The 27,873-nt window shown below is 43.7% G+C and overlaps 2 protein-coding genes across 2 annotated transcripts in view; one reads left to right on the top strand and one right to left on the bottom strand.

Moving 5' to 3' along the window:
* Positions 1-18,592, top strand: part of bin3 (bridging integrator 3) — a 131,216-nt gene extending 112,624 nt beyond the window's left edge. The window contains exons 7-9 of the mRNA XM_084322774.1: positions 4,883-5,024; positions 6,370-6,504; positions 16,735-18,592. Coding sequence (XP_084178900.1) covers positions 4,883-5,024; positions 6,370-6,504; positions 16,735-16,881 — 424 coding nt within the window. The 3' untranslated portion in view covers positions 16,882-18,592. The remainder of the gene's footprint in view (positions 1-4,882; positions 5,025-6,369; positions 6,505-16,734) is intronic.
* A 1,368-nt stretch (positions 18,593-19,960) lies between these two features.
* Positions 19,961-27,873, bottom strand: part of acsl2 (acyl-CoA synthetase long chain family member 2) — a 54,642-nt gene continuing 46,729 nt past the window's right edge. Inside the window, exons 17-20 of the mRNA XM_084322770.1 lie at positions 22,231-22,374; positions 21,041-21,142; positions 20,853-20,924; positions 19,961-20,140 (exon numbers count right to left, since the gene is read on the bottom strand). Coding sequence (XP_084178896.1) covers positions 20,000-20,140; positions 20,853-20,924; positions 21,041-21,142; positions 22,231-22,374 — 459 coding nt within the window. The 3' untranslated portion in view covers positions 19,961-19,999. The remainder of the gene's footprint in view (positions 20,141-20,852; positions 20,925-21,040; positions 21,143-22,230; positions 22,375-27,873) is intronic.

Here is a 27,873-nt window from a genome sequence, read left to right as displayed (position 1 = left end):
TACATACAATTGTTAAGGGGATGCAGACCAGAGAAAGACTTTCGTCTTGTTTACATCAGGGTCCCCCATTTTCAATTCATCGTAACATATAATATGACATACATGACATACAGATAGACAGTACTGCTACATCTATACATTTATGACATACCAGATTTGCAATTACAGTACTGTTTGTGATACAAAAAGAGTCCAGAAAGAAAAGAGTATATACATTAGGCGTAGAAACTGTACATTGGATTGGGTAGGTGGGGGTGGGGGGGGACTGTACATTGGAGGTGGGTGGGGGGGGGGGGGGGGGGGGGGGTTGGGTAGGAGTGGGGGGGGGGGGTTGGGTAGGAGGGGTGGGTGGGGACTGTACATTGGAGGTGGTTGGGTGGGTGGGGGGGGGGTTGGGTAGGAGTGGGGGGGGGGGGGGGGGTTGGGTAGGAGGGGTGGGTGGGGGACACTGTACAACTGTACAAACAACACTGTACATTGGATTATTGACAAGACCATACTTGGTAATTTACTGTACATTGGAGGGGGTTGTGTTCGGACATTTACAGGGGCCAGTTTCGAGTTGCAGTCTCCCTTAGGTGTTTTTTGAGAGTGTTTTTGAAAGTGGGTAGTGATTCACATTCCTTTACAGCTTTGGGTAGGGCGTTCCACATTGATGTGGCATAATTGCGAAACGTGTTTAGTCCCTTGTTTGAGCCGAATCTGGGTTTAACATGATTTGTGGAGCTCCCTCTGGTGTTGTGATCGTGGTATTCACTGACCTTTGGGAAGTATTTTGTCATGTACATGGGTACCTTGGTCGTGTAGTGTATCTTGTAGACCAGGCCCATTGCAAGTTGCTGTACTCTGTCGTCTACTCTAAGCCATCCTAGGTTGTCAAAGTGGGCAGGGGTGAGGTGGGTTCTAGGAGTAAGGTCAAGCAGTAGTCTGACCAGTTTGTTTTGAGATGTTTGTAATTTTGTTTTTAGCGCCTTTGAGGTGCTTTGGTACCATGAGGTGCAAGCATAGTCGTAGTACCCTTGAATGAGTGCTCCTGCTAGAGTCTTCAGGGTATTCTTGTTTACCAGTGAGGAGATCCGGTACAAGAAACGAGTTCGTTGGTTGACTTTTTTTATTACATTGGATGCCATTTTGTCACAGGAAAGATTTGCCTCTAGGATGGAACCCAGGTAGGTAATATCTTCTTTCCTTGTGACAATATTGTCACCCACTGTAACTGAGAAGCCGTCGGTCTTGCTGAGTTTGTTATTTGAACCGAAGAGAATGGACTCTGTTTTGCCCATGTGTAATGATAGTTTGTTATCAGCGAGCCATATGCAGATTCTGCCGAGTTCTGAGCTGAGGGTTTTTTCAACCTGTAACTTGTTCTTGTCAGAGACCAGCAGGGCTGAGTCGTCCGCAAACAGGAACAAGTTGCAGTCACAAGCTGACGACATGTCATTTGCATAAATTAGGAACAGTAGCGGACCTAGTATGCTTCCTTGTGGAACACCACAGTTTACTGTGAGGGGGGGGGATAGGGTACCGTAAACGGTTTACCTCCACCATCTGCTCTCTCCCCTCCAGGTAGGATTGCATCCAGCTCACTGATAGACTATCAAAACCAATTGCTTTTAGCTTGTCAATCAGAATGGTGTGATTGACAGTGTCGAAGGCCTTTTGTAGGTCCAGCATGACCATGCCGCAGTATTTGGCCGCGTCCACCTCTTGTTTGATGTGGTCGTTTAAATAGAGAAGGCATGTGTCAGTGGAGTGGAAAACGGATCCGATTACCCCAAGACTGGTAAAATAAATTGCTTACCTCAGATCAGATGTTCTCCAAAAAGATGATTCCAATTCCTGATCGCCATTCCAAATATCGATCGCGTTTATTGATTCAGCGTTGGGTACTGTAAATATGTATTCCACGTTGTTTTGGTGGCGTAGCGGAGATTGCGCTCGACACAAATGCAAGAGGCTGCGGTCTCAACTCCCGGAGTCAGCATTGCCTTGGCTTGGGCTGATCGTCATACTAACTCGTTTGGCTGAGTTAGGGGGAGGGAAGTCATGGGTGGGAATCTGGCGTAGTGGACAGCGACGCCTACAGGTCAGGTCTGGGCGCTTGCTCAGCGGAGGCAGGACTTGATGAAGGCAGCGTGACCTCCCACACGTTACGCTTCACCAATGAGAGTCCTCGCTGCCAGGTGAAAAAAGAGTCACTGGCTGTCGCCACGCGTGTCGGAGGAAGCGTGCGGATGACTTCAGGGTTCCCTTGTACCGACCAGTAGGAGAACATGCGCACAACAACCAGGCAGGGGAGGGGGGGAATTGGCACAACGACAAAAAAATTGGGACGGGGAGAAAAAAGAGAAAAATCTGAGAGGATAAAATAAAAAAGTTTTAAGAGCGATGCACTGCTCTGTTCTATAGTGTTATGAGCGATGCACTGCTCTGTTGTTCTATAGTGTTACTTATGAGCGATGCACTGGTCTGTTATAAATGTTATTGTATATTTTTTTGAACTATTTTATCACACTTTTTTACTCTTGTCTATTCTATTTTATTATTTTTATTACTGCCTATTTTTAAACTGAATGAAACCGTAAACAGAGAGGCCTATTGGGATGTTGGATCCTAATGTGAAAAGCTGTGATTTACCTTACCTTGCTACCGCTTTAATCTTTTTTATGCTCGCTTATGCCTGTATTTATTAGCAGGGAACAAACTTAACTTTTTGACTTACCAGCCATTTGGCTGGTAGATTTTTAAAACTACCAGCCAGGCAGATTTTTTACCAGCCAAAAATTATAAATAGCTTTTTAGTATATCGCCATGTGTTATTATTACTATAATACTCTCATATGCTATTTTCAACTAATATCATAAACAACATAAGGAATATTAGCATAATTTTGAGTGGACTGAAGGAATGAGTCAGCGTTAATAGTTTTAAATGCAAATAATTTATTGAAACATAGAAGTGGGGTCGGTTGGGACACACACACACACAATGGGGGACCCTGATGTAAACAAGACAAACGTCTTTCTCTGGTCTGCATCCCCTTAACAATTGTGTGTATTGAGCCGTACTGTATTGTACCCATTCTGCAATCTGTTAAATAAAGTTTTCATTCATTCATTCATTCATTCATTCACACACACTGTTTCAACTCACCACCCCCGCATCATATTGTAGTCTAGTCTGTCTTCAAACTTCCACTCCTCTCGAAACTTTTTTATATTTGAATATCAACTATCTGTCCATCCTCAGTAATCCTCAGTTTACTATAATATACTCCTGACTGACTTCATCGTCTTTCCAAACGCACGCACACACACACACCCTTTCCCCAGTCCACACTGTCTGCTGTTCTCTGGCTCTGCCTCTGATCAGGATTAGCTTGTTAGCTTACGCTAATGTAACGTTCATTTCGGGCGATGTGGGCATAAAGGAATGGCGACGATGCAAAGCGTGTTAGATGCATTTGACCCGTTGTGAGAAGAAAGAAAACACCACAGACTTATTTCGGATCGCAAAATAGCCGCACTGCTGTGTAGCGCTGCTCCTCTGCTTGACCGACCTGCACCGCAGACAATAGCACGGACTGGGGCGGATATGACTTGTCGAGTTGCCACAGGTTTTTTCAAAATAAGAGTAGCATATGAACCGAACGTTGCTAGCTGACGGAGCCATAGATATTATGACTGGAGCTGCGCTTGGGGTGGAAATGAGACCCGCACAGGATTTTCAAAATAAGAGTATCGATATGAACTACACGCCAGGTGGCGGGCAGACCTCTCATTGTTAGTCTCCAAACCTTAAATCTGCACGCCATTGGCGGTTGGCGGGTACTTATTTTGTTCCCTGCTGTTGTGAAGCACTTTGAACTGCAATTTCTGTATGAAAAGTGCTATACAAATAGTTTATTATTATTATTATTATTATTATTATTATTATTATTATTATTATTATTATTATTATTATTATTATTATTATGTCCTTGTTTAAAGCACTATGAGGAGTAACGCCAGGCTGAGTCAGTAATGACAGTATCTTCTGGTCCACGACAACATTATATTGTAAATATCGGATGTGATTTCATAATCCAACCTAATAGTTAAAATGTTGTATATTATGGTATGGCAGGTTGAATACTGTAGTGTTTGATACTGTGCCATATTGCTAGTTCTCTTTAAGACCAACCATATAACTAGGATCAAGCTCAGACTCCTGTTGCTAAGTTACAGTGTTTTCCTATTTTTAGTGCTGAAGACTAGGGTTCTCATTGAAAGAATATATTATAGTCATTTGGAATATAATAATTGTCGCCAAATGAATTGTTTCATGCCATTTTGCACTACAGTAATTATTTAATAGCTTAGGAAGGAGCTCGGCACAGCACTGTCCTCTGGGGTTTGAAAGTGCATCTGCAATAAGATGATGAGGGTTTAGGGCTTTTAATTGATACCTGCTTTTTATTAACATAGGTATTTATAATAAAAAAAAATATATATATATATATATTTATAGAAAATATATAATCTAAACTATACTAAAAGCTCATCACCTCAGAAAATTATTTGGGCATCGAGCTCCTTTCCTCTGATCTACACCACCCTTCTGTGTCTCTGTCCTTTCTTTCTTTGTCTTTTTCTGTCGCTTTCTTTGTCTCTGTCTTTATCTCTTTCTGTCTTTCTTTCTTTGTCTCTTTCTGTCTTCTCTTTCTGTCTGTCTTACATGTTTTGTTATTTGTATTGGTGTGTGTGTATGGGGGATGGGGGATGGGGGGGATCTTTCTTTGTTCTAGGTACAGTAGTGTGTATGTGGGGTACGGGGGAGTCGGGGTATCCCTGTTGTTGCACTGTGTCCTGACTCGCCCCCGTGTCCCGCATCATGTCTCAGGTACAGCGGCGTCTTCCCCAGCCTCAACATGGCGGTGAAGCGGCGGGAGCAGGCGCTGCAGGACTACAAGCGGCTCCAGTCCAAGGTGGAGAAGTACGAGGAGAAGGAGAAGACGGGCCCCATCATGGTCAAACTCCACCAGGTACCGTGTTTATTACATCCAGCCCAGCCAGCAGCGTGTTCTGGAGCTTCTGTTGCTGCACTACATGCTGGTCCACTTGAACCCCCCTCCCCTCCACCTCTGCACAGGAGCGTTTATCAGCTCTCACAAGTTGCCAGTGTTTTGAGTAGAGAGCAGTAAGTGAACAAGAGACACAAATGCTGACTGGATGTGAACAGAAATAGTTGAGCACATGCTCACTGCGCGCCTTCTCCCACGCAAGCTGCCCAGCTCGCAAGTATTGCCTTTTTCAAAAAGGCTCTGCTGCTGCACATCTACCGCCGTGTAATAGAGCGCGCGCACACACACACACATACACTACACGCATACGCTACACACATACACTACACACGTACACTACACGCATGCAGTTCACACGCCGAGGCCACTCCAGGAGTGCACATTCACAGATAGTGGTGCACTGTTGCCTGGGCTCTTAACACATCCTCGCATTGGCGAGCCACCCACACACACACACACACACACACACACACACACACACACACACACACACACACACACACACACACACACACACACACACACACACACACACATCCACACACACCACACACACACACACTGAGAAAAGCACTGTCAGGGGAACAAAGCCTGCAGAGGCCCCTCCATCCCTGGCCTTTTGAATCTCACTGCACTTAAAAGAAACGATCCTGACGAAACATTAACGCATTGTTTTTAAACGGGCGTGAGTATAGGAGGCAGACAAAAGAAATTTGAGAGAGAATCTTAAGAACATACGCGTGTGGATCGTACATTTGGCCAAAACGGCGTATAAACCCCAAACTACATAGTCTCACCCCCCCCCCCTTCTCTCTCTCTCCATCAGTTCTTCTCTGTGCGTTCCTTGACTCCGAGCCTGCCCACTAATACATTCACACATGGCGGGCGTTGGGAGTTCTCTCGCAGCCAAGTCTGCCCACAAGTCACCCACTCCTCCTCACTGTGGTCGTGATTACAGCCTTTTCTGTGTTTTCTTTTTTTATTCGTTTATTTATTATTTTCCCACTGCCTCTCTCCGTGGGAATTAAGCAAATAATTAATTTTCTTTTGTATTTTTGTTGTCCGAATTTTTTTTTCCACTAAGACGCATGAGCAGCGTTCGAATCCGGTCTACGTCCTTTGTTTCATATGACCCCAACCACCCCCAGATTTCCTGTCACTCCCTACCGTACTGCAATAAAGCGGAATTGCGCAAGAATAATCTATAAAAACCTTTTTTTTTTTAAAAAGAAGAAAAGGAGGGTAATAAAAGCGAGTGCAGTGTGAGTGAACGCCAGCGGCCTGCTGTGCCCTTGTTGCCCCCCAGGCCAGAGAGGAGCTCCGGCCGGTCAGGGAGGACTTCGAGGCCAAGAACAAGCAGCTCCTGGACGAGATGCCCAAGTTCTACCACAGCCGTATCGACTACTTCCAGCCCAGCTTCGAGGCACTCATCAGAGCGCAGGTTAGTACTGCGGCCTGCGGATGTACACTTAACACACACACACACACACTCTCTCTCACATACACACACACACTTATAGACTCTCTCTCTCACATACACACACACACACACTTCAGTGTTTCCCACAGGATTTTGTGAGACTGGTGGGTGAATCTCGGCCTTTTTTTTTCTTTTTTTTTTTTTTACATTTTTAAGTTAAATGCATCAATCTGGTGCACTTTGAGAGCAAAATAAAGAGGCTAGATCTATGATGAACTTTGTGTTCAAAACACAAAATCGACTAGACTAGTGCTTCCCAATCCTCTCCTTGAAGCACCCCAGCCGTTCAATGTATTTGTTCAATTCCACCACCAGCACACCTGATTCAACTTAACTAGCCCTTTATTAGTTGAATCAGGTGTGCTGGTGGTGGAATTTAACAAATACATGGAACGGCTGGGGTGCCTCGAGGAGAGGTTTGGGAACCACTGGACTAGAGCAAACGTTTGAGCCATCAAAGAAATTAAGCAAAAGTGGTTACCTGTGTTGAACTGGTTTATTTTTTAGAAAATAAAAAAATATACTGGATTACTATTATGACTACTACCACTGCCAATACTACTTATACATCCCTATTGGCACACTTTATATATTTTTTAAAAAATGGTACAAAAAAAACACACACACACTTAACACATTGACCGCCGGGCATTGTGCCCATCTCATACCCCTCTCTGCCACCGTTAAAAGCCTATGGAGATGTTTACCTTCTTTGCAGGGCTATAACTTTTTTAATTTTATTGCTATATTGACATTACTATGGCCCATTCAACATCGATTATCTATTGTTCAGGGTGTGGGAACGTTATACTTTTTCATTCATACATTGTTGTGTTAATACCTTCTAGAATAAAAGTATGTTTTTAATCTTTTCTGCTGTAATTCCAAAAACGCTAGTTATAGGCCCAAACGTGTGATAGATTATCGATTGCCGTTTCTTTCCCATACACGCTATATTAAACAATTCAAATGTATATGATCGGTATACATTATGCTTCATCATGCGTGGAGGAAAGGGGGGCGGTCGTTTATAATTCCTTGATCATCAGTAACGGCTTTATGTAGTATGGGTGATATATTGATCAGATGGTTTGCAGTGAAATTAATAAACAATCGGGCTGAAAATAACGTTATATTCCCCTTACCGTGGGCCAATGAGACTGGCGGTGAAAGATCCCAATTATTCGACGCCGATCGCCTAGGTCCATTTCCGCTTTGTATGGCGCAATAAACGCCGAAATCATATTGATTATTAAGTTTAGAAAGCGATCCATATGTACTATAGTGTCTGTCAGGAGTCCCGTAGCGAGATGTGACTGCCGGAGGAATTTCATCGATGCACCGATGGCACTTCCGGTTTTTGCGAGAGTGTAACTCGGATACGGCCCGCGGGATGATTCTGACCGGCCCACGAAAGATTACATGATAATTACTTTTTTTATTTTTTTTATATATATATTTTTTTTACATTTTTTATTTTCATGTCAACGTTCACACGCACAATATACGCTTACCTAGGATTTGACTTGATTCAACAACAAAGCAGTCGGGGCAATGGCAAGCCGAAAACTGTCGAAATTGTGTTTTTTTTTCACAACTGAGGTAGGTAGATTACATTTTTTTATTTGCAATTAATTTCAAGGCAACTAGGCAGCAACAATCTCGAACACATGAAAACCCTGAAAGAAGTCAAACCATCAGCTGATCACCGGCACAGGTACTCATCCATGTTAGGAGCACTGCATGATGATTTTTTCACGGGTGTTTAAATTTTTATTTTATTTCTTTCATGTTTTACATATATAGTTTTTGTTTTTTTGTTTTGCATATATATATATATATATATATATATTTTTTTTTTATGTTTTAAAATAGTACACTCATTTGAGTAGTGGAAAAGGGGTAGGATTAAATAAGTGTATACTTCTTCCTACTCCTTTTCGAACATGTAGATTGAGTTGTGTTTTGCTTTTGTTATTGTTTGTTTGTATTCATTGCATGTTCGAAATAAAGATTTCAAATCAAAATATAAAAAAAAAAAAAATTCAAGGCGTTTTCAAGATTTCAAAAGGATGAGGATGAAATGCAGCTGGTTTCCTCTCCCTTTACCTGCAGTGTTGATAGTGCACCCACTGATGTTCAGCTTGAACTCATTGACCTGCAGTCTGATTCACTACTGAAAGCACTTTAAGTCAGCATCACTGCTAGAGTTCTACTCTGCTCTCAAGGAGGAGAACTTTCCAAACATGAGGAGACATGCTCAGAAGATGTTGGTTCTCTTTGGATCCACCTACATATGTGAACAGACATTCTCAGTCATGATGTTTACCAAATCCAGGTACAGATCCTCTCTCACTGATGAACATCTGGCAGCTGTGCTTCGCATCTCCACCTCAGACATTCAACCTGACTTTGATGGACTTGTTAAAGCTCAACAGAGACTGGATTTATCACACTGAATGAAAAAAAGAAAGAACTGAAGAACACTAAAATGTGGAAATATAACAAGTGAAATGGGACACTTGATATTTTTTTTTCTTTTTTTTGCACAGTTCTGAAAACATTAAATGTTTAATATAGGCATGTAAAGTAAAAAAGGCTACAAAACTGGGACACTTTTCTTTACACAGTTCAGTGACATGTCTTGTTTATTTTGGCTATAAGATGATGTGATGTCTTTAGAAAGCTAAGAAAATCCTTGTTTCAATAGTATATGAAACTCAAAATAATAACTTTATTTGTATAGCACTTTTTCATACATGCCCTTTGTTATTAACACTAACTGCCACACACGAGATATCTCAGGTTTATTAATATGTGGTTGAAAGCCACTCACGAGATTTCTCTGATTTTTTTTTTTTTTATTTTATTTTATTATTATTAAGCTATCTGAAATCATATTGCATCACGCGAGCCTACCCGAGTATACCCGAGCACCGCCGGCGATCATATGTGGAAAAAAGCGCCCCTTATCGTCTCCCAGATGACATAAGGGATTTTGGAATGGACTCAATGAAAATGGATGGGGAAAAAAATCCGGTACTCCACATTTTCCAGTCCACTGATCCAGCCGGGGTTACCACAGTTCATTCTGGAGCCTCTCAGCCCCGCGGAATCATGTGTACTACTGTATCACGTTGGATCCATACATTTATCGATTTTTTCGAATGGTGATCAGGAATTGGAATATACCAGTTGGATACCATCTGATGTCAGGTAAGGAATCTATGTTATCAGTGTTAGGATAATCAGACTAATTTTTATGAAGTTATAAGCTGTTTTGTGAAATGGGCTCTTTCGGTTTCACTGTAAAAGTCCAAGAGGAAATCAATGCGGCGATTATCCGTGCGCGGCCCGAATGTGCTTGCGTGCACGTATAATATTGATCATCTAGCGTTTATTTGAAAACGATTCATAAATAGGCCGACGAATATCAACGTTGTGGAATATTCCAGTAAAAGACGATTTTCATAGAATGGTCCAGAATGAACTGTTTTTATCTCAAAACGGGTGCTTTTCTAAATGCTCTGAAACGGAAATGAAGCGATAAAAAACCAATCTGCCTTGACAGCACTGACTGGAAAATAATCTTTGATAAGCGACGGGCAGATTAGACACATAGCCATAATTTAAAACATAGATTACGCGATATTAACGTTAACATTGAAGTGGATGGTGGCATCAAGGGGGTAAAAAGGAAAACCCGGCGTGGCACTCAAAGTGTTAATGTTTCAATTTTTTTTTATCATTTTGGAAATCAATTCTATTTGAATAAATTATATTTTTGAAAGCTAACCTCACCTTTTAATTGCCAAATAATAACATACACTCTTACCAGGGGTCAAAACAATGCCATTTACGGCTTTTTATATAGAAATAAAATGTATATTATGCATAATTGAGTTTGGAATTTTGGCCCGGCCCTCCAACATATTTTCAGTTGCTCATTCGGCCCCCCGGGAAAAATAATTGCCCACCCCTGCGCTAGGGCATTGGGGGTTGGCTGGATGAATTATGAATGCCATGGCGAAAAAATGAAATATTGATCTCAAAAACGCTGTACAGCGATCTTGGCAGACAACGCATGGCGGGCAATAACGCTGGACAGCGTTTCCAGCGCTGGATGTGTTAATAACTTAATAATTTCGTTCATTATAAAACTGTGGCGGGCCGCCACAGTCTAGGTCAGTGGTTCTCAAACTTTTTACACCAAGTACCACCTGAGAACGTAGCTGGCTCTCCAAGTACCACCATATGACCGACGTTCACGCAGGAGGCAAATGTATTCCTAATACCATTATTTATTGTTAACTTTTGTCAGACACAGCCACAATGTACAAAGGAGTAGCACTAGAACTAGCAAACTCTTCCACACAACCCATACAATGCAAGGGGCATTGAGAACATAATAACTAACATTCTCATAGCAAGTGAGAAAATTAAGAAAAATTTACTTAATTCTCTCTCTCTCTCTCTCACACACACAGCAAGCAATTGTCCTTCATTCTTTCTCTCTCACACACACGCACACACGCACACACACACACACACACACACACACACACACACACACACAGCATGTTGTTGTCCATTGACAACTCGCATAAGCAGGGCCGGACTGGGGAAATAATTCAGGCTGGGAAATATAGTGTGAAATATAGCCCCAGTCAGGCCACTTTCTAAGTGGGGGTCCCCCACCAGGAATAATTTGGTTACAAAGACTTAATTTCCTGCATTCTGGTGCAGGACATTTTGAATGTTTACCCTTTAAATGCCAGTGTTTGTGATGGGCATTGCAAAAAAATAAATAAAATAAAATACATATTCAATACATTTTCTAATTGTAACCCTTTAAATGCCAGTTTGTGTGATGGCATCACAAATTATTGTAAAAAAAACACAAAAAGTAAAATATTTTCAATATATCAAATGCAAAGTACATTTTTCAAGTTTCTTTATTAGTTGTCATACAGAAGTACAGAATACTTTTATACAAAATGCTTCTTTCTGTTACGCTCCAGAGACTGTGCTAGACAAAAATAGATAAGTATAAAATAAGTATAGCAAGTCAAAAATAGAAGTCACGTACGTGGACACAAGTGTTCAGTATGTACATATGTACAATGTTCAATGCAGAGTAGAAGTAACTGAGTTACCATACAATATACTATACAATATACTAATATCTCCCCTGTCTCGAACGCTGTTAGGCCATGCCTCCCACAAGCCGGCTGTAATGTGGACGAAGCCATACATTGCACGTTTCCCCTCCGGTACTCGAGGTAGCAGCCGTCGCATCTTTTCACCTGCACAGCGCGATCTTTCAGCGTCGGGGGTCTGTGTTTGGAGGGCACGCCGCCCCCATCGCTTCCTGATTCTACTGCGCAGGCGCACCAACCGACCTGTAGGAGTCGCTGTCCACAACGTCCGATCCCCACCCATCAGCTTCCCACCCCCTAATACTGCCAAATCTATTAGTATGAACGACCAGCCAAGCTGATAGCAATGTGGAGAGCTGGGCTCGAACCCAGCGTCTCCTGCATTGGTGGTGAGCGCCTTGCCCACTGCACCACCTAGCCGCCCTGTAGTGCAAATTCTTTACCAATAAATATAAAGTGTGTTTATGTGTTCTAAAGTGTGTAAAGTGGGTGCTGCAGTGAGTTGTTTGTTTAAGTGAGTGTGTGCGTGTGGATGTGTGTGCTGTGAGTGCATTTGATGGTTGTTACATAGTGTTATTGTTCGTTGAGCATCCTGATGGCCTGTAGATAGAAGCTTCTTCTGAGTCTTTCTGTGCTTGCCATGAGACTCCGGTATCGCTTGCCTGACCGCAGCAGTTCAAAGAGGCAGTTGTTTGGGTGGCTGGAGTCTTTGATAATTCTCTTAGCCTTACCCATGCACCGCTTGTTGTAAATGTTCTGGAGAGTGGGAAGCCCCCCTCCAATTGTGCGTTCGGCTGAACGGGCCACTCTCTGTAGTCTGCTACGGTCTTGTGCGGTGCTATTCCCAAACCAGGAGGTGATATTTCCAGTCAGGATGCTCTCTATTGTGCATGAGTAGAAGTTCTTAAGGATCTTCTGACGGACTTGGAACTTCCTTAGGCGCCTGAGGAAGTAGAGGCGTTGCCGTGCCTTCTTCACAACACTGTCAATGTGTGTTGTGTGGGGGGGATTATTACAGGCTAGGCATGTGTCAATGATTAGCAACAACACAGATTTGATTGTTTTTTTGTTTTTTGTAATGTCAGATTTAACAACAACTCTTTTCAGAGTATTTCATTTTTTATCTGACATTACAAAAAAATCTAAAAATAAAAATGGTTATGATCAGGGCTGAAGTTGAATAAAATATGTATGACTGTTTAGATTGCATTACTATTACTATCTGTCACAGTGATCTCCTGGTTGTTCCTCACTTAGGTTATCTAACTATCCGCAACTAGAAACACTGGCCTCGCCTGCTTCTAAGTCCAGTGGCCTGAATGCAAAAAAAAAATATATATATATATATATATAAGTATAATATATTTTTTATTTTTTATTTCAAGTACCACCAGCAGTACCACCAAGTACCACTAGTGGTACGCGTACCACAGTTTGAGAACCACTGGTCTAGGTAATTAATGGGAAACACTGCACTTATAGACTCTCTCTCTCTCTCTCACACACACTTATAGACTCTCTCTCTCACACACACACGCTTATAGACTCTCTCTCTCACACACACACAGGCTTATCTCTCTCTCACACACATGCTTATAGACTCTCTCTCACATACACACACACACACTTATAGACTCTCTCTCTCTCATACACACGCTTATAGACTCTCTCACGCTTATAGACTCTCTCACATACAAGCACAAACACACTCTATTTTTCTCCCTTTCTCTCTCTCCATCTCTCCTTCTTTCCCTCATCTCTTTTCTCTCATCTCTCCCCCTTCTCTTCTCTCCTCACTCTTTTCTCCCTTCTCTCTCATTTCTTTCTCATCACTCTTTTCTCTCATATCTTTTCTCTCCCTCTCATATTTCTCCCTTATCTCTAATTTCTCTCCTTCTCATCATCTCCATTTTTCTTTTTTCTTATCTCATCTCTTTTCTCTCCCTCATTTCTCTTTCTTCTCATCTCTTTTCTCTCCTTCTCATATCTCCCCATTCTCTCTCATTTCTCTTTATTTTCTCTTCTCTTTTCTCTCCCTTCTCTCATTTCTCTTCTATCTCATCTCTTTTCGCTCCTTCTCATCTCTCATTTCTCTTATCTCTCATCTCTTCTCTCCCTCATTTATCTTTCTTCTCATCACTTTTCTCTCCTTCTCATATCTCTCCCTTCTCTCTCATTTCTCTTTATTTTCTCTTCTCTCATCTCATATCTCCCTTCTCTCTCATTTCTCTTTATTTTCTCTTCTCTCCTCCTCATCTCTTTTCTCTCCCTCTCATAGCTCTCCTTCTTTTCTCTCTTCCCTCTTATCTCTCAGGGTATTCTATTTCTTACTCCTCCACCCTGTTGGTTAAGCAGTGTGCAGAGAGAGTGTCAGAGGGGAGGTAATCCCAGGCCTCCCGTCTGCCTCCACGCAGGTGTAATGTGATTAACCCCCAGCGACGGCCCACACTCCTCCAGGTTTTTAGCCCAGCGAAGGCCACGTCTGTCTGGCTCCGCCGCTGCCCTGCGAGCCCTTCTCTTAAACCTGGAGCTCCTGGCTCCTCCACAGCAGCTGTGTGGCCCCCGCCCCCACCGGCAGACACAAGCCACCAGCCGCATCATTTCCTCTTTTGGGAACGGCGACTGGCACGCTCCTAATTAGCAAACCAGATTACGCTGCTGGACCTAATGACAATTATAGAATCGTATGAAGTGCTTTGTACTTCTGACTAGTCTAGCACGTAAGGTAGTAAACACACCGAGCTCTCAAGTCCAGGTCAACTCTTCTCTGGAGCATATATTTAAGCTTTTACTTACCGGATAAACCCGGGCAATGTTTGGTGTATCCAAACGGATGACCTCCAGTGACTTACGCTTAATATTTTTTTATTAATAGTCTAGATCTATACATTTATTCTATTTCTTTTTTTCTTTCTGTCTTTCTGTCTGTCTTTCTTTCTTTGTCTCTTTCTTTCGGTCTTTTCTGTCTTTCTTACATGTTTTGTTATTTGTATTGGTATATGTCAAGATTTGTTTATCGGTGTGCCGCCGTCCACCTCATCTTCCTTCACATCACTCTGAAACGGGAGAGACCCCCCGACTCCCATCGTCACTTTATGCACACATGCACACTCCCTCCCTCCCTCGCACAGTACACACACACACACCCCTGCGGCCACACGCGGGCGGTCAGCGCAGCCAGGGACCTGGGTCTGGGCCTCCACTCCACTCCCTCTTCCTCCCGCAGCCTGGTTTCACTTCTGCGTCCCCCAGGCAGCAGGAGCAGCACAATGCCTGTCTTTGTTGTGAGCCTGCAGCTCCGTGCTCGCGGGAGTCCCGTCCAGCCTCTGGCTCTGGGACCCTCTCCCTGCTCCGCTCTGACCCGGCTTTAGTGTCCACCTGTACAGATGAACTGAGACATTGTCTCGAGTCCTGCGTCTCTCTCCCTGTGTTTACTCCCCGTTGTGTCTGACTGCACAGATTGAGAAGCGCTTTTAGTGCCAACTGCTTTGTCCTTTCTATTTTTCTTTCTTTTTTGGCTCCCGACACGACTGTCGGGCAACATGCAGGCTGGGTTATGTCTTAACATTTCTGTTTACTCACACACTTTATATAATTTATATAATTATTTCTCCGAACTAATTATTTTCCAAAAACTACTTATAGGCAGAGTGAGTCACCGCTGTAGTCGGGGTCTACGTAAATATTAAGCTATCGGGGGGCGGCGTGTAAGAAGGCCTTGACAAGAGGTCAGGTAAATAAACGCTGTGGTTTACATTACAGTTCCTTTTTATACAGTAGGTGGTCACGATCCCCTGGGACTGGGTTTACTCCACATGATGACTGCAGTAATTGTAATAGCAGAGTGTTGCTTCTAAAAAAGACCATCCAGACACTGATCTGGTGAACATTATCATCACGGCATGGGTATTTCCGATAGGCCCTTTCAACGAGCCACTTTTGAAATGAAATATATCCGCTTTTGCCCCCACGTACAGCGGCAACCCGATACTCAAGGCCCACTCATGTGGTTTAGGTGGCAAATTTAGATGTAAACATACAAAAGGCTCTCAGACTAAGCAGACTAAGACTAACCGAAAAGACCACAATTAACTGGCTAGAATGTTAATGAGACTTGTAGGCTTCTCCGTTGGCAGCGAGCGACGTGCTAAGATTTTAACAGCGGCACGTAGAGAGCGGTGTTGTTTTGATACAAGACAGGATTTTTTTTCCTTTCTTCTCTCTAGTTGACCCAAAGCGTTTATCCTTCCTCGACCTGCAGCTCATTGTCGAGTGTTTTCCTTCTAGTCGCATCTGGGATTATCTCCCTTGTTCCAGCGCCCAGTAGAACATGTGAGCGCAATTGCAAATAAGTCAGCGGTGCCCCCTTAAGAGCACTGTAACGTATGCACGGCCTGCGTGAATAAATATTGAGGTGTGTGTGCGTGTGTGTGTGCGTGCGTGTGTGGGGGTTTCAAGGGGTTGTATTTCCCAGTACTTTCATTCTCGGCCCACTCTTTCTGGAGTCTTGTAATGTGATTAAAGTCTATTAATCATCAAAGCGGGTCTCCTGGGATCCTGACTCATGAACTTGGGGAAGGGGGGGGGGGGGGGGGGAAGCAGGGGAGGGATGTGTCAAGGAAGCTTTGGGCGAACACCCTCTACCTCTTGTTCAGATTGGGAGAGGAGAGGCAGGGTCACTACCCGCCGCAGAAAGTGCCGGGGGTTCGGGCTTTTGTTTTGAGCCGTTTGATATCCGCAGGCCCCCCTCCCCTCTTCTCCTCCGCGAATCGCTTCTCATTAGCGGGGTTGAAGGGCTCTGGGACCGGCATCCTCGGATCGGTGTAAGTAAAACTGAGGTTGGATCGTGGGGGCGGTGGGGGGGGGGGGAAGAGTTTTAGGTACGAATTCACCAGCGTTCTGGTTTTTTCCCTCTTAAGACCCTTCTGTGCTTTTAGAGCCTGTGAATTGACCCTTCCAGGCTTCCCCTCGCCCGCTCGTCCTCCCTCCACCCCAAGTGAGTGAAATCTCTCTCTCTCTCTCTCTCTCTCAGGTGGTGTACTTCACGGAGATGCACAACATCTTCAGCGAGCTGACGGAGCAGATCGACCAGGTGGGTCTGACGGACGAGCAGCGGGAGCGGGAGAACGAGGCCAAGCTGAGCGAGCTGCGCGCGCTGTCCATCGTCGCCGACGACTGAGCGGGAGAGGAGCAGGACCAGGCCACGGGGGGGAGGAGAGGCGCTCTTCTTCCCCTCCCTCTCTCACTTTGAAAACAGGACGGATCTCCACTCCTCCAGGTTCCTCTGCACGGCTCAAACACGGACAGCTCCGGCCTCGACCCGTACACCCCTCCCTCCCTCCAGCCACTGTAATGACTGCTCTCTCTCCCCGGGTCTTTTCATTCTGTCTTTTAGGACAAAACTCAAAAGCAAATGAAATGCCACATTCACCTAAGCCATCAGCCAAGTGCTACATGATAAGCCAATATGTCTATTTTATTTTTCATCCCCAATTGACCATATTCACACGGCGGCAATTTTGCTTGTATGTCATGCTCAGGTTGGGATTCCGTTCCACCCTGTGCTCTCTTATGTCATGCTCAGATTTGGGATCTCTTTCCACCCTGTTCCGGTGGAAAATGGCCGCCTATGGGTGACCGTGGTCAATACAGGAAGTGGTTCTCCTCGCATCTCGCCGTCAGGCTCACACTCTTCTTCTTCGTTAGTTTTGAAACCTCCGTCTGTAAGCGTTTCTTTTCCCAGGTCGGCGGGCGTGCGAGGAACAACTTCTCCATCACATCTGCTGTCAACAGCGTATCATTGTTTAAAGTCAGATCAGCTATGACGACTACTTTGAAAATCCCAAGTACCACAGTATGTCAAAACGGACACTACTGCTGATGTCCGTGAGTGATGATGTATACGATACTGTGTTTGTTAGTTTGTACCTTTTTGTTTCTATATCGTTTGCTATAATTGGCCCTCTGGGTTAATCACTAAGCATTGTGCCTTGTGGGATAAGGACTTCTATATGGAAGTGTACAGGATGGACTGCTAACTTCATCATTTTGGTATAAATGTTACTTGTGCATAAGTCCCCCCCCCCCCCTCCCCAACATTGTGGATTTGATATAATTTCTCACCTCAGTAGTTGGGCTTTCAATACACACAGGCACCAACTACTCAAAATCTGAGAACTGAAGTGTCGCTGTTTGAAGACACTGGATCGCCTCCAAAACCAAGGCTCTTGCTCCCTCTAGTGGCGCAACCGGCTCACGTCTCCACAGCTCGCTTTCCCTTCACAATATTGGTATCCTTTGTTCCATTGTGTCTTGTCACAGGTCCTTTAGGGAACGAGTCTTTTATACACCGTCAAAACCCCCCTTACCACATCCCGTCTCCATATGAACTGTACATGCCATATATCATGGAGCTGGAGAGGCCTACGCTTCAGGACCAAATCATACCCTCACAACCTTTGTTTCCATCACGCATCAAGTATTGCCTCAGTATGACGTGTACGATGTAGGTACTGATCTATCACACCCACAAAGTTTAATATTTATTCTCCATGAAGTTATTTTGAGGAATCGTGAAATGATTGTAGAAGGAAAAATGCCCAGTTGAAATGTGTGCCCTTTCTTTGTGTTTCGCTATGCAGACCGTTGGTTAAAAAGCGCTGAATAATCGTATTTAGAATTGGACATTTTTCACTTTTTGTAGTTGACTTTAACACTACTGGGTGGAATACCTTGTTTTATTTAACATTAGAGTGGGTTGCGTTACGCTTTAAAAAAAACTTTATTAATACCAGGAATCTGTTGACCCGTTTCTTTTCAGACTAGCTTTTACATCGTCATTATCTATGTGTACAATCAAAACGTGAAATAAATTATCTGTGTTTACAGTGTCTCTTTGGCTGATCTGCGTTATTGTCTGCCCCATTACCTTCTACTGTTGACAGAAGGAGCTAAGCATCATCGTCTTGTATCCACCCTTTGTTCACATGGCATTCTCTACAGTTCCGTGTTTACCCTACAGGCCACCACAGTAAGGTCGTCACCCGCCACAACAGAAATAATGCAAACAAATTACATTTCAGTGTAGCAAATTCAGTTTCGGAGACTGCTGTACATGATGTGGGATCAAGCTTGGAACAAAACCTGGTACAGTGACGTCACAAGAAGAGTTTTTTGCACATGTCGTTTGTTCAGTTCTATCGTTTTATTGGAATTAGTCAAAGTAGTGTGTCCTTTCAACAGATCTTTGCAATAATCTCTATTTACAGTTCAAAGAGTTCTCTCCATTCTTCAAATGCACTATGTAAAAACTAAAAATGCAACTTCCATGAACTGTATCAAGAGGGTAACATGGAACCACGTCCCTCATTATCCTTCCTTGGGCAAGGAAACGTGTCTAAATGGGAAAGATCAACAACTTGCAGAGATTTAAATTCCTGCAGGATGCTTCCTAACGATAAGTGGGTTCAACGATTTCTCTACAGTCATTTACTTTTCCAAAGTAAAAGTTCCCCCCGTGATGAGTTTTGTGAATTAGAGAGGAAAGAAAATGTGATTCAGAATAAAGAAAACTAGCAGACATCGTGGTTGTACAACAAGCTCTGTGCTATGATTGATTAGGTGCATTAGAAACATCGTTCCTATAGTGTTCAGAATAGGTAAATATACAATTTAACGGTTCTGGTCCCATTCAAAGTTGCTTCCGATTTGGAACCGATTAAAAAAAAAACGGTGCAAGAAGTGGCACAGATTGAGATGTGGGTGCAAACCCGAGTTCCCTGGAGTAATGCCTGTGTTACAAAATGTGTATATTTTGCTTAAAGGAACACGCCAACATTTTGGGAAATTTAGCTTATCGTCTTTTCCAGAGAGAGAGACAAGAAGATAGATACCAGTTTCCTCTCTGTGCGTTCAGTAGAAAGCTATCTGGCTGCACGTTAGCCTAGCTTAGCACAATGAATGGAAGCGGACATGGCCGGCGGTTAGCCTAGGCATTGTCCAACTAACACCTCTCCCGAAGGCTAACCGGCCATGTCCGCTTCCATTCATTGTGCTAAGTTAGGCTAACATGCAGCCAGATAGCTTTCTACTGAACTGTACAGGGAGGAAACTGGTATCTTATCTTCTTGTGTCTCTCTGGAGAAGACAGATAAGCTAGTAATTTCCCCAAATGTTGGCTTTTTTCTTTAAGGCACTGTTGGACGTTTATCATTTCAGCTACATTCTCTGATCGTGGTCCCGTTTTTGCCCATTAATAATTCCTATTTCAATAAGTGTATATGGGTGGAGTCCTTCTTTTAAGTGGCCGTCTTGCCGTACATGTTTGAAATGTGTTCCTGGAAGACTCTGCGGATGTCTATGCGTCTGCTCTTCAGGGTCGGGGTGAGGAGGCCGTTGGCCACACTGAACGTCTCTGGGTGCAGGTAGAGGTCCTTCACCTGAGAGGAGGGACAGACGAAACACTGGTCAACATCTCCGTTGTCATAGCAGCTAGGATGAGTAAAACTGCAAGAACTTCTGCCTCACATTCTACCCATTCACACAGGCCACCGGGAATCCACTTTAAAAATGGTAAATGGCTGCATTTATATAGCGCTTTTATCCAAAGCGCTTTACAATTTGTTCCTCACATATTTTACCCATTCACTCACATTCACACACCGACAGTGGAGGCGACCATGCAAGGTGCCAACCTGCTCATCGGGAACAATTAGGGGTTAAGTGTCTTGCTCAAGGACACCTCAACATGCTGCCCGGGAGGAGCGGGAATCGAACCGGGAACCTCCGGATTGCCAGACGACTGCTCTACCTCCCGATCCACATTCCGGGGTCTCGCTTGAGGACACTTCCGACACACAAACTGGGAACCTTCCCCGTTACCAGTGGCTTGGGAGGTAGAGCAGTCGTCTGGTAATCTGGAGGTTCCTGGTTCGATTCCCGCTCCTCTGCAGTCTGTCGAAGTGTCCTTGAGCAAGACACTTAACCCCTAACTGCTCCCGATGAGCACTTTGAGCAGGTTGGCACCTTGCATGGTTGGGTAAAATGTGAGGAACAAATTGTAAAGCGCTTTGGATAAAAGCACTATATAAATGCGGTTCATTTACCAGACGACCACTTGACTCTGCAGCCGTTATCTATAAGAGTCTTCACCTGTTCAAAAGACTTGATCCCAGCCTCCTTCCCCACAGCAGTCATGTCGTCTAACACGGCTTTCTTTACGTCCTGAGGAGAAAAGACATTCCATGCCAGGACCTGAGAAAGTCTTCTACATTCCAAATATTCAAATGACAAATCTTGTATGAATGAGACGATTCCACAATGAGGTGCTCTTGACATACTGGGTTCTGGCACAGCTGCTCGTAGGAGCCCACGAAGCCCCGCTCCTTGGCCCAGGCGACGAACACCTCTGGGTCGGGCACCACGATACCGATGAGGTGGGACTGGAAACGTTTGAAAGTTGTTAAATATTCCATCAATCTGTATTTTATATATATATATATTAGAGCTGGGCCGTTAACGTGCTGCGTTAACGCTATACTAGTATCGCGTGATAATATAATTAACGCATTCATCTATAATTTTTTTTTTTTTCACATTTTTTTTTTACATTTTTTTTTGTTTTACCTTTATTTACCCAGGGTAGGTTCGCTGAGCACAGATGCTCTTTTTCAGGAACGCCCTGCTTCACATTCACAGTTCCATTCACACCTGGGAGCTGCCCAGTACAACCACAGTTGACACCATTGGCCACTGAGCAACTCCACTGGAGCAGTTGATTCAAGCCATGTCACATAGTTCAAGTTTGAAATGATTCTTTCTGTTTTGCTCCTGAGAGTGTGCTAGATACTGTACTGTACTGGTAATATTTTTTATTTGTGTTAACTTCTGAATAAAACAACTTATTAAACACAAGTACATCTTATTGAACATTATTTTGATATTTCATTACCAATTATCATAGCAAAACAGCTTTTTCAAACAGTCTGTAATGCATTTTGGAAACGGGAGATGGGCTCATGGTGTAATGGGCCACCTGGCCTGAGAAACATAAGGAGGAAAGAAAAAGTAAGGACTTACTTCTGGTCATTATTTGGGTAGAACACACATATTTTGAATGCCTTCGGCAGGTTTTCTTTTTTCTTTAGCCATTTTAATCTAGATTAATCTAGATTAAATCCAGGATTGCAGATAGATTAATCTAGATTAAAAAAATTAATCTATGCCCACCTCTAATTTTTTTATTTGAATTAGTGTATATACTCTACTACATTGTGCATAATTGTACAGCCCTGGCCTATTTTATATTATATTCTATTGTACTTCTATTTTAACTTACCGGTAGTTTATATATTCAATTTTATTTGATTCTACCCTTTATTTGATTCTATCTTAATTGTCTGTTAATGTCGCGCCAAAATCTAATTCCTTGTAAGTGCAAACTACTTGGCAATAAAGACCTTTCTGATTCCGATTCTTAGACAAATATAATTTATGACTGAATTAAATTGCGTTCCATCCCTCGTCGTACCTGTAAACTGTCTCCGTGCACGAACACCTGCAGCACGGGGACACAGCGCATGTAGACGTTCTCGATCTTCTCCGGAGCGATGTACTCTCCCTGGGACAGCTTGAAGATGTGCTTCTTCCTGTCAACGATGCGCAGCGTTCCGTTCTGCAGTGGAGGGAAAACAAACAAACAAACCAATTCTTGACTCCGACACTTTGATCCAGATCTATTACTTTTTTTTATTTAATTTTTTATTATCTTTTTCCCCCTTCTTTTTCCGTTTTTCTCCCCTCCCAATGTTAGTCGTTATGCCAATTCCCAATCCCCTTCCTGGTCGTTGCGCACTCTACCCCCTACCGTCGGTCTGGGAGGGCGGAGACTCTCATGCTTCCTCCGACACATGTTTACCCAGCCCACTACTTCTTTTCACCTGGCAGCGCAGACTCTCACCGGGGGAGTGTAACGTGTGGAAGGGTCACACTACCTCTCTCCAGATCGTTCCCTCACTGTGCAGGTGCCCCGACCGAACTGTAGGAGTCGCTGTTTTACAACGACCCGGACCCACCCACCGGCTTCCCTCCCGCTGACTCTGCCAATTGAGCCAGTATGACGGCTGGCCAAGCCGGAGGCAACGCTGACAGCCGGATTCGATACCGGTGTCTCTCGCGTTTGTGCGCTTAGTCCGCTGCGCCACCCAGCCGCCTCAGATCTATTACTTTTAATGAACAGTTTAGACTTGGGACCATTCGTTTAGGATTATCGAGTGAAAACGATTGACATAAAGAAATACAAGCTAGAAAAAGAATCTAAGATACTGAGATGGATAGCACACGACAACAAATTCAGACCAGGGATAGAAGACCATGGGTTCAAGAGGTGGGAACGGGGGGGTATAACAGCAATGTGCACGATGACGGAAGGAGGGGAGATGCAGACTCTACAAAAATTGAAAGAAAGATACGGACTAGAGAATAGGGACCACTTTAGATATTTACAGATTAGGGACTACTATAACAAGGAAATAAAGCAAGATAGAGACAAAGAACAGAATGGGGTAATTAAGATAATGGTAAAGTCATACGAAGGACGGAAGGGGAGGGTGATATCAGCACTATATTAGGCAATAATGGACAGTAAGGGAAATACAACATTGTATGTAAAAGAAAAGTGGGAAAGAGAGTTGGAAATAGAGATAACAGGAGGAATGGTATGACACATGTAAGACACAACAAACAACCACAGGATCAAGGATATGGAGGGAGTTTGGGTGGAAAAATATAATTAGATACTTTATAACACCAGAAATACAGGGCAATTACACACCAGCAAAGAAAACATGTTGGAGGGAGTGTGGACAGGAAGGGGCGAACCATACACACATATTCTGGGGATGTCAGAAGATAAGGCACTACTGGGAAGAGATAGGAGGGATAATAAATGAAATAATAGGATACGAAATACCCCAGGGAGTTGTATTTGGGGAATCTGTCACAGGAAGGAATCCAAGGGGAAGACAAATATTTGATTAAGATATTGATAGTGGCAGCCAAGAAAGCTTTAAAGCCCAACCTCCAGGTTAAACCCTACTGATCAATTATGGGTAGTTTACATCATTGGTATATAATTTCATTATTTATTTTTTTCCATTTGACACCGGAAATGCCACTCTGAAAGAGTTAAAAAGGTCCACGCACGAATAACATGCACGCGCGAATCAAAAAAGCGTATCAAACGCCGACGTCACAACAGGTCAACAGGACAACAGGTGCATATTAATGAGCCGAATCTAAAAGCTTATCAGACGCTAGCACCTAGCACGGCCGTGACGTCACTTCAGGAAACGTATGCCTTATGTCCGTCCGGGTCATAGTACTAGATCAATGGTGGCTCACTCGGTGCATCACAGTTAGCCTATATCTCCGCCGTCCCTGCTACACGCAGTCGGGACCACTACACTCACTGACGTTAGCCTATAGCCCGCCGTCCCTGCGGGTGGTTCTCTCCTCTTTGTGTGCCCCCGTCCCCGCGGAGGAGCTTGTGGACTCGACGGCCGCGGGGCGCCGGAGCCCGCAGCGCTAGTTAGCTCATAGCTATCGTGTAACACTAGCCTTTGCGGGCTCGGGCGCCCTGCGGCTGCCGCCGCCGTCGCGTCCATGGGCCCCCCCGGCAGGGCACCCGTGGGGACGGGTCGGGGTGTACAGAGAGGAGAGAACCATTTTGGGTCGGCCGTTCATGCCGGCCAGCGAGCCGGATGTCGGGATATGTTGTTAGCACAATAGCTACCAAGCTAAGCTATGTTATCTACTAACGTTATAAACACAATATGTGTACAACGACACAATGATTTACATTATTACAAATATGGTAACGTGGTTGTGGCTTTTACAAATAGTGGTTAGCTTTAGAGATGGATGGATGGCTATAATCACGGAGCAATAGTGAGGTGAAACAGATACATTTCCATTCGGCTAGTAGTAGCAAGCATATATCTATGGTAGCAAGGCTCTCTGCCTGCCACTAGCTGTGTGACTCTCAGCGCCCCCTGGTGAGCCCCCTGTTGTCCTGCACCTATTGTGACGATTACACACGCACGTTATGAACCATTGATTAAAATATGCACGTGCGTGGTGATTGTGTTGGGTAGACAAAATGTTTGATAAAAACACTAAAACTGGGTCAATTTCAATACTTTTTTTCCCCCTTCTTCATGAAAGCCACTGTTGGCCTAGTCCACATTGTTTATTGAACAAAAATACAACGTGGAGGTTGACCTTTAACTAAACTGTGGTACAAGGTAGAAGTGCCGACAAAGGATCAATGGATAGAGTTGGTAGAGGGGATACAGGAAATGGAGAGAATCACACATCTGCTGAGGCTGCAAGAAGAAAAGTTTGAATGGAAATGGGGAAAATGGGAAGAATACAGGATGGGAAGTAACGACATCACAGAGGTTTGAAAAGGATACAAGGAAATGAATAAAAATGTAAATAAATGCAAATGTAGAATGGACCGAAGGACCCATGTCACACTTTTTCTTTACTAATTTTTTGTCTATTTGTTTTAATTTATGTACTGTGTATTGTCTATGAATGTTGTCTATGTATGTTGTTGAAAAAATGAAAATAAAAATTTAAGTTAAAAAAAAAATAAAAAAAAGGTTGACATAATAATCAATAGATAAAAAAGATTTCGAACTACTAACCTACCTAAACTACCTTGCCTATATTACTACCTACTATGCTAATATGCACTCAAGTCTGTAGCACTCAAGTTCGGCACTGTTTGACGAACAATGTTACTTAGCCTTAGCTGCCGGAGTTGTACCCTTCCTGCTGACTTGTTGTACAGAACTTGTGAGTCTCTTTGGATATCCAGATCAATTACTTTTAATGACATACATTACATTATACAAGTTCTGTACAACAGGTCAGCAGGACGGGTACAGATTAAGTGTCAAGCAAAAACGATTGACATATAATCCATTTTGCTCCATTTAGAGAGATCCAATATGCTTATACGTGCCAAAATGCATAACATCTGAAATCCTACAATACAGATACCCCGTTTTAGCCTGGTATCCTTGCATATCGTCGCTGTTGGATGGAAACCACTTATCTCCAAAAAGTTTACTTTTGAATTCAGGTCAAACATCAAAATGTTCAGATTGTCATCCATATATTTTTAAAGCCATACATTTGGGTTTTCAACACTGGCGGACTCAGGGGGGGCGGGGAAAAATAGAAGGTGTGCCCTATTGGTGCTCTTCCAATGGTCTAAACTTGACCATGTGCCCCACGGTTAAATAATATCACGCAAAAGTGCCCTTTTGAGTGAAAGAAATGAGAGGACGTGCCCTATTGGTGCCCCCATGGTTGAAAAACGCGCGCTAAAGTGCCCTTTTGAGTGGCGAAAAATAGAAGGTGTGCCCTATTTGTGCTCTTCCAATGGTCTAAACTTGACCATGTGCCCCACGGTTAAATTATATCACGCAAAAGTGCCCTTTTGAGTGAAAGAAATTAGAGGACGTGCCCTATTGGTGCCCCTCTAATGGTTAAACGTGACCATGTGCCCCCACAGTTGAAAACATCGCGCTAAAATGTCCTTTTTGAGTGTTGAAAATGAGAGGACGTGCCCATTGGTGCCCTTCCAATGGTCTAAACTTGACCATGTGCCCCACGGCATGGTAAGATGGAGCAACTTCAAACAGAGACCACTGGAAGAGGCTTTCAGGAGGGCAGACGTAGAAGGCCAAGCCAAAAGAAAACAGGAACAACAAAGAAACAGGGAGCTAATGACAAGACTGGTAGACATCACATTGTATCTTGCACGGCAAGATGGGGCGTTCAGGGGTCATGATGAAAGTGGTACATCTTTGAACAAGGGAATTTCCTTGAACTTGTACAGCTACTTGCAAAATATGACTCCACCATCAAAATGCACCTTGATAAAATCAATCACTTCCAGTCTCAACAGAAAAATCACTGTTGTCCTACAAGACACAGAATGACATAACCAGTGCCCTTGCCACCTATGTCAGAAGAGTAATTCTCAAAGAAATGGAAGATTCCAAAATATTCTCCATTCTCTTGGATGAGACAACTGATGTTTCTCATGTCGAACAAGTGTCCTTTGTTGTTCGCTTTGTCCATCAGATGGAAATCAAGGAGAGATTTTTACAAGTTTGTGATGTGAGTGGAACAACAGCTAAATAATTGGAGAATGTTGTGATGACATTCCTTGAGGAGAATGGATTAAAAGTGGAAGACATCAGGGGCCAAGGCTACGATGGAGCCGCAAATATGAGCGGAAGCTACAACGGTCTGCAGTCGCGAATTCAGAGCCACAATGAGAAAGCTTTATACGTGCACTGCCATGCCCACTGTCTCAACCTGGTCTTGGTGGAGAGTGCCAAATCAAGCCAGCATTTTGTTCGGTTTTTCAATTTAGTTGAAAATCTGTACACTTTCATATCCAGATCTCCAAAACGCCACGCTGCGTTTGTGAAAATGCAACAGACCATGTACCCTGGCCAAAGACTCTGTGAACTGAAAAGGCTGTCTGACACACGGTGGGTGTGTAGAGAAGATGCTCTGAGATCCCTGAAGAAGGTCCTTTCTGCTGTGGTGAAGCTGCTTCAGAACATGGCTGATAGTGATCCACCAGACTCTGCAGCAGGTGATGCCCGGATGCTCTTGCGTAGCATAGATTTTGAATTTATGCTATGCATGGAGATTGCCACACCTGTCTTCAATGAGACTGCCATCGCATCTGCTTCACTTCAGAGAAAATACCTTGACTTGTCAGCATCATAAACCATTGTGGAGGGAGTCATACAAAGAGTGAAAGCAATGAGGAAGGATGAGGAGTTCAAGGTCCTTTTCTCAAAAGCAAACGGGCAAGCAGAGGCAGCAGGCATTGAGGTGCCAGAAGAAATACCTGGACAAACAAGACGCAGGAAGGTACCTCAAAGGTACAGGTATAGCTCTCAATCTGCTACGGAGGACTACCAAGTCCAAGACTTGGAGGAGCACTACCGGGGAAAGGTGTTCTTTACCTTTTTTGACATACTCCCATGAGCTACACCGAAGATTCAAAGGGAAGGATGACACGCCTACTGGGTCAATCCTATCAGGTCTTCGCTGCCTTACCATCTCAAGTCACTGG

This window comes from Notolepis coatsorum (assembly GCF_963971535.1).
Source record: "Notolepis coatsorum genome assembly, chromosome: 10".
Classification (NCBI taxonomy): Eukaryota; Metazoa; Chordata; class Actinopteri; order Aulopiformes; family Paralepididae; genus Notolepis; species Notolepis coatsorum.
The sequence above is the reverse complement of the archived record's forward strand: the minus strand, read 5'-3'. Positions and strand labels throughout refer to the sequence as shown.